Source organism: Neoarius graeffei, chromosome 2 (genome assembly GCF_027579695.1).
Source record: "Neoarius graeffei isolate fNeoGra1 chromosome 2, fNeoGra1.pri, whole genome shotgun sequence".
NCBI classification, from domain to species: domain Eukaryota; kingdom Metazoa; phylum Chordata; class Actinopteri; order Siluriformes; family Ariidae; genus Neoarius; species Neoarius graeffei.
The window spans coordinates 42,227,250-42,241,178 of NC_083570.1; the positions used below are offsets into that span (position 1 = coordinate 42,227,250).

A 13,929-nucleotide genomic window follows, 5' to 3' on the forward strand; every position below is an offset into this window, starting at 1 on the left:
GTATCGGGGCCACTGCCAGCCTCTCCTCTGGGTTCCACCCCCAGTCCAACGGCCAGACGGAGAGGCTCAACCAGGACCTGGAATCCACCCTGTGAGGCCTGGCTATGGATAACCCGACATCGTGGAGCACCTGGCTGCCATGGGCAGAGTACGCCCACAACACCCTGCAGTCATCGGCCACCAAGCTGTCGCCGTTCCAGTGCCAATTCGGGTTCCAGCCACCTCTGTTCCCGGACCAGGAGGAGGACGCTGGGGTGCCCTCGGTCAACCATTATGTGAGATGGTGTCGCAAGACCTGGAGCAAGGTCAGGAGGACACTCATCCAGATCTCCAGTACCAACCAGACTCAGGCCAACTGCCATAGGAGACCTGCCCACACATTCCGCCCTGGGCAGTGGGTTTGGCTGTCCACCAAGGACCTTCTGCTGCGGGTGGAGAACCGCAAGCTTGCTCCTCGCTACATTGGCCCCTTCAAGGTTGTACGCAGAGTTAACCCTGTCTCCTACCGGCTCCAGTTACCATGTACGCTAAGGATCAACCCCACATTCCATGTTTCCCTGTTGCGGCCCGTACTGACGTCCACGTATGCCCCTGCCCCTAGGACCCCCCCCGCCCCCCCCACATCTTCCAGGGTCAGACTGTGTTCACCGTGCACCGCCTGCTGGACTCCCGCCGGGTTCGTGGGGGCCTCCAATATCTTGTGGACTGGGAGGGCTGTGGCCCTGAGGAGCGCTGCTGGGTCCCAGCTCAGGACATACTCGATAAAGAACTTTGTCGGGACTTCCAGTCGGCCCATCCTGATCGTCCTGGGAACGTCAGGAGACGCTCCTGGGGGGGTGGTCCTGTTAGGACTGGGACTGTTTTGGCCTCTAGAGGCTGCTGTTATTTCCTTTTCTGGTCATGTTTGTTTTGGGCCTCTAGAGGTCACCACTGTGTTCTGTGTTTTGTTTTTGTCTTATTGCCTGTTTCCTGCCCCGCCCTGTCCTTAATTAGTTTGTGTATTTATACCCCTGAGTTCAGTCCTCTTGTCATGGAGTCTTTGTGCTGGTATGTTTAGCTCCAGTTACCTCTGTTCCGTGTTCCTTGCCTTTGTCTTTTTGGTTTTGCACTTTGCTTTTCTTTTTGGTCTTTTTGAACCTGGTATTTACTGGTTTTTGGATCTTCTGAACGTTGGTATTTTTGCCTTTTCTTTTCTGTTTTTTGGCTTTTGTATGGACTTTGAACTTTTGGATATTTTTTATTTTTCCCTTAATCTTCTGAGCGTTTTGGATTATACTTTTTTTTGGGGACTGTAAATATTGTAAGTAAACTTTTGATACTTTTCTACTTCTGCCTCACGCCTCTGCACTTGAGTCAATCCCCTGGTGGCTTAGTGGGGGTTTGCTGGATTATCACACCAGCGACCCAGGTTTGAATCCCAGCAAAACCCCAACAGCCTGTGTGACTAATCAGTGGATGATCTACACAATTTTTTTTCTTTTTTTTAAAAACAGCTCCACCCATATGTCCCAGTTTGGCTCACATGGTACCTTAATTGAAAAATAAATAATTAAAGGTCTCATTGCATCATTTTTTCATTAATTGTGCAGTGGTCTCTAGTATGAATGAATGCCCTGTGAGCTGGTTTTGGTGAAAAAAATGCTGTGGTTCTCCTGTTTCAGGCTGTTCTAGTTTAGTGGAGGAGTGGGTGGTGGGAGAACGACAGGATTTCAGCTCTTACTCATTAATATTCATGGCATGTAAACGTGTTACCTCTGATTGACTAACAGCAATCAGTAAACGTGTTACCTCTGATTGGCTAACAGCACTGTGACGCTACCTCCAGTGGGTCAGAACAAGCAGATGTGGGTGTCTTTGTAAAAACTGTTTTGATTGGCTATTATGGTCTCGACATCGATGTTTTGACCAATAACAATGTAGATAACATGAATTTTACATCACATTCAACGAGATTTAAACGGGACTAAAGATGGCGACTTACAAATAATGTGTAAACATCGTTGGAGTTAAAAGTTTGAACAGCATGAAGGAACATACCCCAACCCCCCGAAATTAATAAAAATTTCTCAACGGATTTGGCATAATATAAAAAGGTCGTTTTTTACGCAGAAAAAGCGGAAATCTGCCAAAAAGTGGAAAACTCTCATCCCTGCCTAGCTTGTGACCGTGTCATGCATGCTAACGTGGAGAATATGAACATGCTATTTTGTAACAAAAACCTTCAAACAAAAAGTTCATGTTTTACTTACAGCTTGTGAGCTGGTGGTCGATCATCTTGACGGTACAGATCCAGGTATTAAAAACAACCTCAAAGCAAAACCACTACTGAAGGCACCGAAGTTTGAAAAGTCACTGTGGTTGAAATGATCAGAACACAGTACTAACATTGCATTTTACTTCGCTGGTGGTGTTCCAAAGATAAATTCCAACCATTTCTTCTTCACCTCTTCTATCTTGGGCAAGAAATGCAACATTGATGTGTTACTGCCACAAACTTGTTCAGACGTGTTTTCAACTTGCTGTTAGGTCCTCTTCATTAAATAAACACAGGCACGAACTTGTTCAGACATGTTTTCAACTTGCTGTTAAGTCCTCTTCGTTAGCTACTGATGAGATGGGCTCTGCTATCTCTCCTCGCACTTAAATCCAAACTTTCTTCCCATGGGCGGTCGCAAGCCAAGGTGGGCGAGGCCATGAATACTAATTTTCGAAGTGACTTAAGTTCATAGGGCTTTTTCAGATTCGCTCGTTTTTCCGACTATTTTCTTTCATAAGCTAATACAGGGAATGGGAATAGAATTACATTTTCACATGCAGCATGCATATGCAACTCGGAGTGAACTATGGTATTTCAAAAAGAGCCAGTATTAAATGTTTTTGGTGGAAGGGCACCTTTAAATAAATAGCCACATCCCCAAAGAGATAGTCAGTATTACTACAGTGAGTGTTTCCAGACATCCATGCTGTGCTCCATCTACACAGCAAATCTTTGGAGTTTGAACATTCTTGGACCATGAATTCAATGAAAATCCTCCTTCTGTCGTGTTGCTGTACTGGCCAGCAACACATCTGCATGGCATGGTGATAAATTAGCTCAAAATGGAGGATCGGAGTTGCAGTCAGCTCTGTGTTTTAGTATAGCGGAAATGGCGATGAGACCAATAGACTTCCTGCTGTGACGTTACGGACGTCGAGGTCATTCACTCAGACCGCTACCTATATGAATCACTTTAATCGTAAAAATTGCTATATTAGATTTATTGTTAAAGCTTAAAACTATTCCTGTGCCATTCTTGAGGTCTCAAGGCATTTATGAATGAAAGTGAGGCCATGATTCTGAGTATATGCTTTAAGTTATGGGTCATCCAACTATTGAATGGAATCAGCCTTATTTAATGAACACCGTGGGTGTGTGCATATACTAACCAGCTGAAGAGAAGCCAGCATGTATCTACAGGCTTCTGTGTTTTCCATGCCTTTGACAAGTGATGCAAACGAGCGCCTCATCCCAACAGCACCAAGTGCATGGACAATCTGGTCCCCATAGTCATGAATGTCAAAAACCACACGGTCCTCCTGGACAACAGAAAGCACCACTGATTGAAGACTAATGCTAAACTTCAACACTAAACTTGAACATGAAAGAATTGAACACTAAACTTACTCAAATTAAATTGACAAATCATTTTATAAAATATTTATTAAAACAAATTTTTTCCAGGTATATTAGACCTGAAAGTTGAAATAAAGATGAAATAGAAATGTTAAAAATGAACAGGATTTGTAGAATTAAATAAATAAATAAATAAACTGATAAAATCGCATGCTCTCTCTCTCTCTCCCTCTCTCTCATATATATATATATATATATATATATATATATATATATATATATATATATGTATGTGTGCGTGTGTGTGTGTGTGTGTATGTGTGTGTGTGTGTGCATTTATACTTGTTACACTTGTACTTCTACATGTGAGCATTTAGGGGGAACCCTAAGCAAGCAATTGGATTTTGAGTTTCCATAAATAGTGTTTTGTTTTTTTTGTTTTTTAAATATGGGTACGAAAACACGTATGAAAGTACGAGTTCCCTCTCACACTGTTCGTTCATTACCTGAGCCAAGAGCTGAGGGTTGATCTCGTCCTCCCACGCCTTTACCCTGCGAGACAGAGCTGTCTCCTGAGCATACTTCTGAGAGTTGGCTAGGAGTAACTCCTACAGCCAGAGAGGACAAAGTCAGAATCACACATGCATGTACTACTTAGTCAGCATTGCTGTATCACTTCACAACTGTCCAGGGAATACAATTGAAGCTGTATCCCTGGATTTGTGGAGCAAAACATACTTCCAACTCTTAATTTAACAGCAAAAGTAAATGGCTGTTTAATCTGCTTAAACAGGTCAGGTTTGAACAGCAACCTTCATCACCGCTTGGACCTCTAATTGATTAAAAGTTGCATAAAATGAATTAAACCACTCAATTATGAAAAAAACTGAACATAAGAAATTTGTTGAGAATTGTTCCAAGTATTACAAGAGGCATACCACACTCTTTTTGACCAAGTCCTCATAACTAATCCGGCCCATCTGCGAGTCTGGGAACAAAGAGGAAAGATGAAAATTTCGTAGTACGACAGAACATGCATTTATGCTTATGAGAACTAGGTCGAATCTGTATATATTACCACTGAAAACTGGGTCATGTTCATTAATGTCTCCAGGTGCATGATCAACCAAATTCTCATTTTCATGATCTGAGAAGTCATCACCTAGATAAAACAAATCTTATTTACAAAATAAAAAAAAGAACCCATGTCATCTACAGTGGTGCTTGAAAGTTTGTGAACCCTTTAGAGTTTTCTATATTTCTGCATACCGTAAATATGACCTAAAACATCATCAGATTTTCACACTAGTCCTAAAAGTAGATAAAGAGAACCCAGTTAAACAAATTAGACCAAAACATTATACTTGGTCATTTATTTATTGAGGAAAATGATCCAATATTACATATCTGTGAGTGGCAAAAGTATGTGAACCTCTAGGATGAGCAGTTAATTTGAAGGTGAAATTAGAGTCAGGTGTTTTCAATCAACGGGATGACAATCAGGTGTGAGTGGGCACCCTGTTTTATTTAAAGAACAGGGATCTATCAAAGTCAGATCTTCACAACACATGGTTGTGGAAGTGTATCATGGCACGAACAAAGGAGATTTCTGAGGACCTCAGAAAAAGCATTGTTGATGCTCATCAGGCTGGAAAAGGTGAAAAAAACATCTCTAAAGAGTTTGGACTCCACCAATCCACAGTCAGACAGATTGTGTACAAATGGAGGAAATTCAAGACCATTGTTACCCTCCCCAGGAGTGGTCGACCAACAAAGATCACTCCAAGAGCAAGGCATCTAATAGTCGCCGAGTTCATAAAGGACCCCAGGGTAACTTCTAAGCAACTGAAGGCCTCTCTCACATTGGCTAATGTTAATGTTCATGAGTCCACCATCAGGAGAACACTGAACAACAATGGTGTGCATGGCAGGGTTGCAAGGAGAAAGCCACTGCTCTCCAAAAAGAATATTGCTGCTCGTCTGCAGTTTGCTAAAGATCACGTGAACAATCCAGAAGGCTATTGGAAAAATGTTTTGTGGATGGATGAGATGAAAATAGAATATTTGGTTTAAATGAGAAGTGTTATGTTTGGAGAAAGGAAAACACTGCATTCCAGCATAAGAACCTTATCCCATCTGTGAAACATGGTGGTGGTAGTATCACGGTTTGGACTTGTTTTGCTGCATCTGGTCCAGGACGGTTTGCCATCGTTGATGGAACAATGAATTCTGAATTATACCAGCGAATTCTCAAGGAAAATGTCAGGACATCTGGCCATGAACTGAATCTCAAGAGAAGGTGGTTCATGCAGCAAGACAACAACCCTAAGCACACAAGTCGTTCTACCAAAGAATGGTTATAGAAGAATAAAGTTAATGTTTTGGAATGGCCAAGTCAAAGCCCTGATCTTAATCCATTCGAAAAGTTGTGGAAGGACCTGAAGCAAGCAGTTCATGTGAGGAAACCCACCAAGATCCCAGAGTTGAAGCTGTTCTGTACGGAGGAATGGGCTAAAATTGCTCCAAGCTGGTGTGCAGGACTGATCAACAGTTACCGCAAATGTTTAGTTGCAGTTATTGCTGCACAAGGGGGTCACACCAGATACTGAAAGCAAAGGTTCACATACTTTTGCCACTCACAGATATGCAATATTGGATCATTTTCTTCAATAAATAAATGACCAAGTACAATATTTTTTGTCTCATTTGTTTAACTGGGTTCTCTTTATCTACTTTTAGGACTCGTGTGAAAATCTGATGATGTTTTAGGTCATATTTATGCAGAAATATAGAAAATTCTAAAGGGTTCACAAACTTTCAAGCACCACTGTAAAAACCTAACTGATTACTAATTGCAAAATATTCAGTCCCTTCTGAGAACATTGGAATGGCAAGGCTGATTATTTTGTTTTTTGCTATGCATTTGGACATTTGAGTTTGATCAAAAGATGGGTATGCAATGATGGATCAGAGATGATGTCTACGGGAGAAAAAGAAAAATCCATCAGAGCCATTAACCATCGGTGCTAAAGAAGGCAACTGGACTTGCTTGAAATCCTTGAAGACGCCTTTTGAATGAGAGGTGAAACTTTCATTCGAAAGGCTTCTTCAGTTCTGTCTGACTAGTGGGGAGTTCCAGGTATTTATCCTCTAGTGGACCAAAAGCAAGCCTAAGGAGAGTCACTGAGGTCACATGGGTCGTTGACGCTCTGTCATCCTGTAGGTGTTCAGGTCCCTGGAGGCTAGGTATGAACTGTGTTAGCAGCCTAGAGGGTTGTTAGGGTGATCTGTGGGTCGCTGGCTCTCTGCCATCATGTGAGTCATTGAAGTCAGCTGAGTCATGATGTGGATGTGTCTTCAGTTTTCTGGGAAGTGTGCCAAGGACTGCATGCTGATAAGTGGTGTCTCAGACCACCTCCTCTGTTCAGTGATGGTTGTTCCAAGTTGACAAAGATGGCTTCTTTTACTCCTCTTTCAAACCACTGGTCTTCTCTGGCTAGAACACGTACATTGCAGTCCTGAAATGAGTGTACTTTGTTATTGAGATGAAGATAGACTGCAGAGTCCTGGCCTGAGGAAGTGGCTCTCCTGTGTTGAGCCATACCCTTGTGAAGTCTGTGTTGAACCATGCGCTTCCTCAGGCCAGGACTCTGCAGTCTGTCTTCATCTCAATAACAAAGGACACTTGTTTCAGGACTGCAACGTACGCATTCTAGCCAGAGAAGACTGGTGGTTTCAGATAAGAGGTGAAATGTCCAAGAATTTCAAGCAGGTCCAATTGTTTTCTTTAGCACCTATGGTTTACGATGACCTGGATGACTGAGAAACTTCACAGACATCAGAGCCATTGCACAAGCACAGCGAATACAACAATTTGAAACATCCTGAAAAAGATAGATACCACTGATGTACTAACATCAAATAGGTTGGCCAAGAAAAACAGCAGCAGGGATCCCTTTTGCTCTCCAGACCTGCCTCATCCATACAGATGCCCTATTTCTGGTTGGAGTTCTCATTACCTCGCTCCTGCTGAGGATGGCCCCATATGAACAGCCTAAAGATGCACTTAGAAACCATGAGGATGGCTTTGGACTGCAATTGACCAAACAGTTTTGCTACGATAGCTTCAGACTACAATTGCCATGAACCATCTTGCACTCAAGTCTCCATCAGTGAACAGCTGATAAAACTAATGAATTTCTTGGTTACACAATTGTACTTTTGACTTTTTTACTATAAAATCACACACAGTTACAGAAATAGTTATTTATAGCAACTCTATCTGGTGTCAGCCAGAAGAGGATGGGTTCCCTTTTGAGTCTGGTTCCTCTCAAGGTTTCTCTCTGATCTCAGGGAGTTTTTTCCTAGCCACCATCGCCTTCTGGCTTGTACATTAGGGATACATTTTATAATCCATATATGTAAAATTTATACATTTCTCTAAAGTTGTTTTGTGACAATGTCTATTGTTGAAAGAGCTATACAAATTAAATTGGATTGATACAGCAGCAGTTGATGACAATCATTGACTGTATTTGGATTTTTCTTTGCAGCTCTTACAGTGACCTCACCAACAACCTCCACAGGGCAGGAGTGAAGGTATCACAAGTCACTGTTTGAAGAAGACTTCAAGAGCAGAAATATAGAGGCCATACCACAAGATGCAAACCACTCATCAGCAGTAAGAATCAGAAGGTCAGATTGGAATTCACAAAGAAATACAAAGATGAGCCACAAAATTTCTGGAAGCAAATTAACCTCTACCAAATTGATGGAAAGGTCAAAGTGTGGAGAAAGAAAGGATCTGCTCCTGATCCAAAACATATGAGCTCAGGAGACAAGCACAGTGGAGGCAGTGTCATGGCTGAGGTTTGTATGGCTGCTTCTGGATCAGACTAAATAATCTTTAGGCCAAACAAAATAATATATGTGTTTCCTGTTTCCTGGGTTTTCAAAATAGGGTAGGTAGGTAGGTAGGTAGGTAGGTAAAACAAATTTATTTATCCCAAAAGTTTACAACAAATTTTCTAGGGTAGGTAGGAAAAAGTGAGAAGTTCCCTTTGAAAGCTTTTTTTTTTTTGCAAAATACTCGTTCAAAACTAAACCTAGTGATCAGATATCGTTGATGATATAAGGATGCACTTGTATATAAATTGTTCTAATGATGATGGCATAGTTTCATTTTCCAGGTAAAATGGGAATATTTTGGTGGATGATCTATTTGGTGGTGGCCAGAGTGGTGGTGGTGGTCCAGTACCTAGATCTATCCCTTCAGTTCTGAACATTTCCAAAATATATTTTTATATACTAGTGGGGACTTTCATACTTAAAACTGATGTCTTGTGTGTTTATCAAAATTGGGTGCATGCCTAACATCTCGGCCTTAATGACATTATATTTGCTTCATGTTTTTTCTTATTCTGTCTATGAATGCAATGTTCACTTATGTTGTTCTAATGAATACAGCTGCTCCGTGCCATTTTCTTTATTTGAAAAGAAACTAAATTTCCTATATTTAAGTTTCCTGTTCTGTGTTTGTAAATTATGTTGCAAAATAAATGCAAATGCTTTCATTTTTCAGCTCTGTTAGTCCATGGTTCATACTATTTGCTCTAAGGTTTAAATCAGGAGGAAATCAAGGAATGTATCATTTCACTGACACAAACTCCTCCAGTTTCAGATTTATTATCAATTCAGATATCTTAAGTTGAGTATAGAATAGCATTGGAAGTGTTGAATACCTGATTTATACCCTGAGCAAACAGTTCCTTGTGATGTATGCATTATTTCAATCACTATCTAGCCATATCCACACTAAATTATTTTCCCCGCATGTACCCAAAACCACCAACACAATGTCCATCAGTATCATCAACTTGGCTACATGCATGTTTAGTGGTGTTGGAAATAATAGAATGGGGCTTTTCTAGTGAATCTTCTCCACATAGCCATTGCCGGACTAATTAGGTTGAATCAGGACTGACCGGCACCCATTTATGAGAGATGAAAGATGAATTGTACCAAGGTAGGAATGGTGGACTTGAACCCGGACCTCATTGCATGTCATGTGAGTGCCATCTACATATTCCCAGAGTTGGGAAATTACAGAATGAACAACTGTATTTTGGGATTATTCAAGTACAAATTCCAAAAAGGTCAACTGTTTATTCTCACAATAACAGGTTGAACAGTATGAATAGTATATTTTTTGTGACCTACTCCACCAAAAATTTATTATGCAAGGTATACATTTGTTACCAATTTCAGTGTCATAATAAGTTTTGACATATTTTTATGACAGCTCCTTCAAATTTACACATGGAACTTCAGAACATGGTAGATGGTAATTATCTATCGGGTCATTTGTTACTCCTATACAAGTTTGAAGAAAATCAGTCAACACATAACAGTTTTTCTCATTGACCAGTACCTTTAATTTCAGACTGCCTCTAAACATCAGGAAACTAAAACGTTATCAACTAGACTACAAATCAACAAATATATTCAGAACATATTGTAGCACCACAATATATCTTTTCATCACACCAAGTCATTTACTTGATTTTTTACCATATGGTCTTTGTACAACTGTTGATCTTCCAGCCAAATCACAATCATTACAAATTGGCAGAACCGTGTTATACTTTTTTTTAAGTTCTACATTGACTTGTGACTCCTCAATTCCACACAGGCAACACAAATCGATCCTACCCACATTTGCTGAATAATAAGGTATTTCTATAGGTGTTGAACAGCTTAGATCAGCTCTCGTATAAGCCTTTCTTAGTAAATAATGTCCGGGAGGGAGAATGGGAGAGCCATATGTATAGTCTACATCACTTAGAGCTACAACAAGATCTACTTTCTGTCTCTCTGACAGTGCTTTTGCAGAGAATATGATCCTCGGTTTTCGACATTCAACACAATTGACTGCCATCCTGGCCACTTGTGCTGTGACTTTCCATTCTATGGTCTCCAAAGTGAAAGATGTTCCAGGAAGAGGCACAGGATTGACTGGTCCAGGCTCATAGTTATCTTTTCCACCATCACCTTCAATGAGAATTAAGAAAAAAAAATTATATCAACATTAGCTATTAGAAATTTTCCACTTTGCATAATACTTTAGCACCTCAGCGCATGTCATTTGTAAAGATCATATGAACATAGAGCCTGATTGACGCCAACCATATGCATAGACTTGACTTGATGAGTGGATTAAAAATGAACAACTGATGGATAAATCACTATGTGCAATAAAGAGTGAACATGCATGATCCACGAAAGCTTTACCATGTATGAAAATCGAATATACCTTGAACGGGGGCAACTTCAAGCATCATCAAGCGATTCTGGATCTCGTGGGGCACCTGCATCGACTGGTGGATCAAGTGAGGCACCTTCAGCCGGAGCTGCTGGCATATCTCTCAAGGCTTGTGTATCTTGATCTTCAGGCGCTGGAGCATTATCTCCTGAAAATGAAGGTGTGAACATTTTCCATGGATTTAATATATACCAGGATGAATATTTCAAAATGAATATACCAATAGTGTTTATGTGTGATTGATTGAGATGAGTGTTTTACTTTGCGCTGGTCTGACAATGTCTACAATTATTCAGTGAGAAACTTAGAAATGGCCGAAGCATACTATTGATAAAGGTTGGGTGTCAAGTATGCACAGGTGGCTAGAGTAAATAATCCACCACAACCAAAATATAAACCACTGGTATATATGCAAAATCACAAACACATTGACATTATACCTTCATGAATGAGATGAGGCTCTGCACCCATCACACCTGCTCCTGGATCGGGGAAGCTAACCACATTCGACCGCGGTGGGCGAGGCTGCCGGGAAGGCAGGTCCTTCTCCATTGTTTCCTGGTTCTTTATTTCTTCATAGGAGTGAAAGTGGGTCTCATCCTTCAGGTCGGGGTCGGGGAGCCATATCAGCTGTTCACGATTTAATTTTGGAGGCAGACAACAAGATTCATCTCCGCATTTTTGTAACTGGAAACTGTAGGTCCTTTCACGGGCATGTCTGCCCAGCCAATCATTGTACAAACGATTTTTCTTGATGTGGAGCTTCTGTAATTTGTTGAGGTCAAGATCGGGGTAAAGTTCCCGCAGATGCCTCTGAACGTTGAGAATTTCGTCGTCAACAACAGGTGAGTAGGTCTTGACTGGTTCCCCCTTGAGAGCTAGTCGCTCGAATCTGGACTCTATTAATGTCTGAACAGGCTGAATAGACTCTCGCCACTTATCTTTCAGTTCCTGCTTGTCCCTTAAGGACCTCATGGAGTTGATGCCCTTCAATTTCTTATCATCATCATCACTCAACTGTGATTGCTCTAGTACACAGTTCTGCAGGCCCAAATTGGGAAGAGACATGATTCGCTCTGCTGGGTTGATCCATGACTGCCCAGGGGCACAGTGACCAAGAATCAGCATGTCCAGGTTCAACTCTCTGAATAAACATATGCAGGCGCATTTGACACTTTCGAGGGTATTACGCTGATCAGTTCCCCCATCGGTGAACTTGATAACAAATCGGAATATCTGGTGGGATCAGCTTCAGCTGGAATGCCAGATGTCTGAATGGGGAAGATGCTTGGAATACGGAGTCATTCAGCGAGACATGGACACTCCCTCTAACAAATGATTCATTTGGACTTCCAGGTATGCTGCATCTGAGGACTACTGATGGAGTCAGTGAACCTTTGTTCATGTCATGATCAGCAGCAACAAGGGTTGTGTTTACTGGCGCGAGTGTCTTCTTTCCCCTAACACCAGTGCTCACTGGATTCCCTGGCTCTCCGAAAGGCACTTTGGCTTTATCGTCCACAAAGAGCAGACATACGTTTTGTTTGAGTTCCACAGCCTTCTCCTTCATATACTTGAATAACGCATTACAAAAACGCGAGTCAGGGTGGCTGGTTCGGAGCTGCCTCCTCTGTATCTTATACTGAACTTCAAGCTTTGAAGTGAAACTCAAGGCATGTAATGTATAAGGATTTTTTGGTGCGAACTGCAGCCTTACCAGGCTTTCTGAGGGGATTGGAGTCCCTGGTGGACAGCCTTCTGCTGTTGTGCTGAGCAGCTCACCAAGACTAATCCAGGAGGGAAGATGAGCCAGGTTGTGCCTTCTTTCATCGGCCGCAGTGACTTCTTCTACTTTTGCTGCTAGTTTGGTGAAGAACAATTCAAAATTGTCACCAGGCCTTCCGGGATTGATGTGGCGTAGATCTGCTATCAACTCAGTGTTCCCCAGAAAGATGAGACGAAGTCGTTCCTGTACAATAGGGTTACGTGTTGCCGAACCATCTAATGAAAGCTCCTTATATATGAAATCTGCTATCCCGGGTTTAATTACTGCCACATTTTCCAATCTCTGTCTGAACATTTTTTTCTGCATTCGAGTGTGTATTTCTTTCAGATTAGGCAGAACCTGCTGCAGCATTCTAGCCCCATCAACCAACAGTATATCTGTTGTTCTGCGATCAGGTACTCTGTAGATTACCGTGGTTGTGGTGATTCCACCCCCGGGACAAAAGCGGATCATATCCACCGGTACACTTATCTGGAGATCATGGATGTACCGAAAGCGAGAAATATTATTTGGGAATGGATTCTCCAGATGTTTTGCTTCATCAAATACGACTGGTTCATACAAACCAGTTGACAACACAATCGTCAAGGATCTTATACCTTTGATGGACACCGAAGGGCATTCTGGTTCTGTGCTCCACTGTCACATCTTGAGAGATGCTACGTACCGGTCTGTCCTTTTGTTGGTTTTCCATGGTTACTTGCTTCTGAATATCTAAATATCTACTGTATGCAAGTAAACAGTCAGCCAGGGCTTGAATTTCCTTAGCTTCGTTGTTCCAACTTGAAGAACTTTTGACAATTGGCTTTAGCAAAAGGCTGTATAGTGCCTGCCCATGACTTTCCAACTCATTCACTCTTAGAGGCTCCATCTTCTTTTTTTTTGTGCTTGAAATCGTTCATTCCTTTGTACATCTCATAAATGGGGGGGATGGGAAGCACAGCTTGTTTGTGTCGGGCTGCATCATTGATCTTGTCGTGATGATTTGTGACATACCATAGGGCATTGCACAAAACCTGTCAGATGAAATGTCATAAATTTATTGACTTCCACCAACATGTTACGTAATATCATATTACTGTTCTATGGTTGGAACCCTGAGTGCTCAACCAAATTTTGTTGATTGATTGGAATGAATCATGATATATTGTCACAATAATCCATTTGTGCAAAGAGAAATGTGCTAAAATGCCCTGCCAAGTGTATCAT

At 41.5% G+C, this 13,929-nt stretch overlaps 1 protein-coding gene across 1 annotated transcript in view; it reads left to right on the forward strand.

The window, feature by feature from the left end:
• LOC132881602 (plexin-C1-like) overlaps positions 1-9,142 on the forward strand; it is a 48,342-nt gene extending 39,200 nt beyond the window's left edge. Inside the window, exon 17 of the mRNA XM_060914255.1 lies at positions 8,167-9,142. Coding sequence (XP_060770238.1) covers positions 8,167-8,210 — 44 coding nt within the window. The 3' untranslated portion in view covers positions 8,211-9,142. The remainder of the gene's footprint in view (positions 1-8,166) is intronic.
• The last annotated feature ends 4,787 nt before the right edge of the window (positions 9,143-13,929 follow it).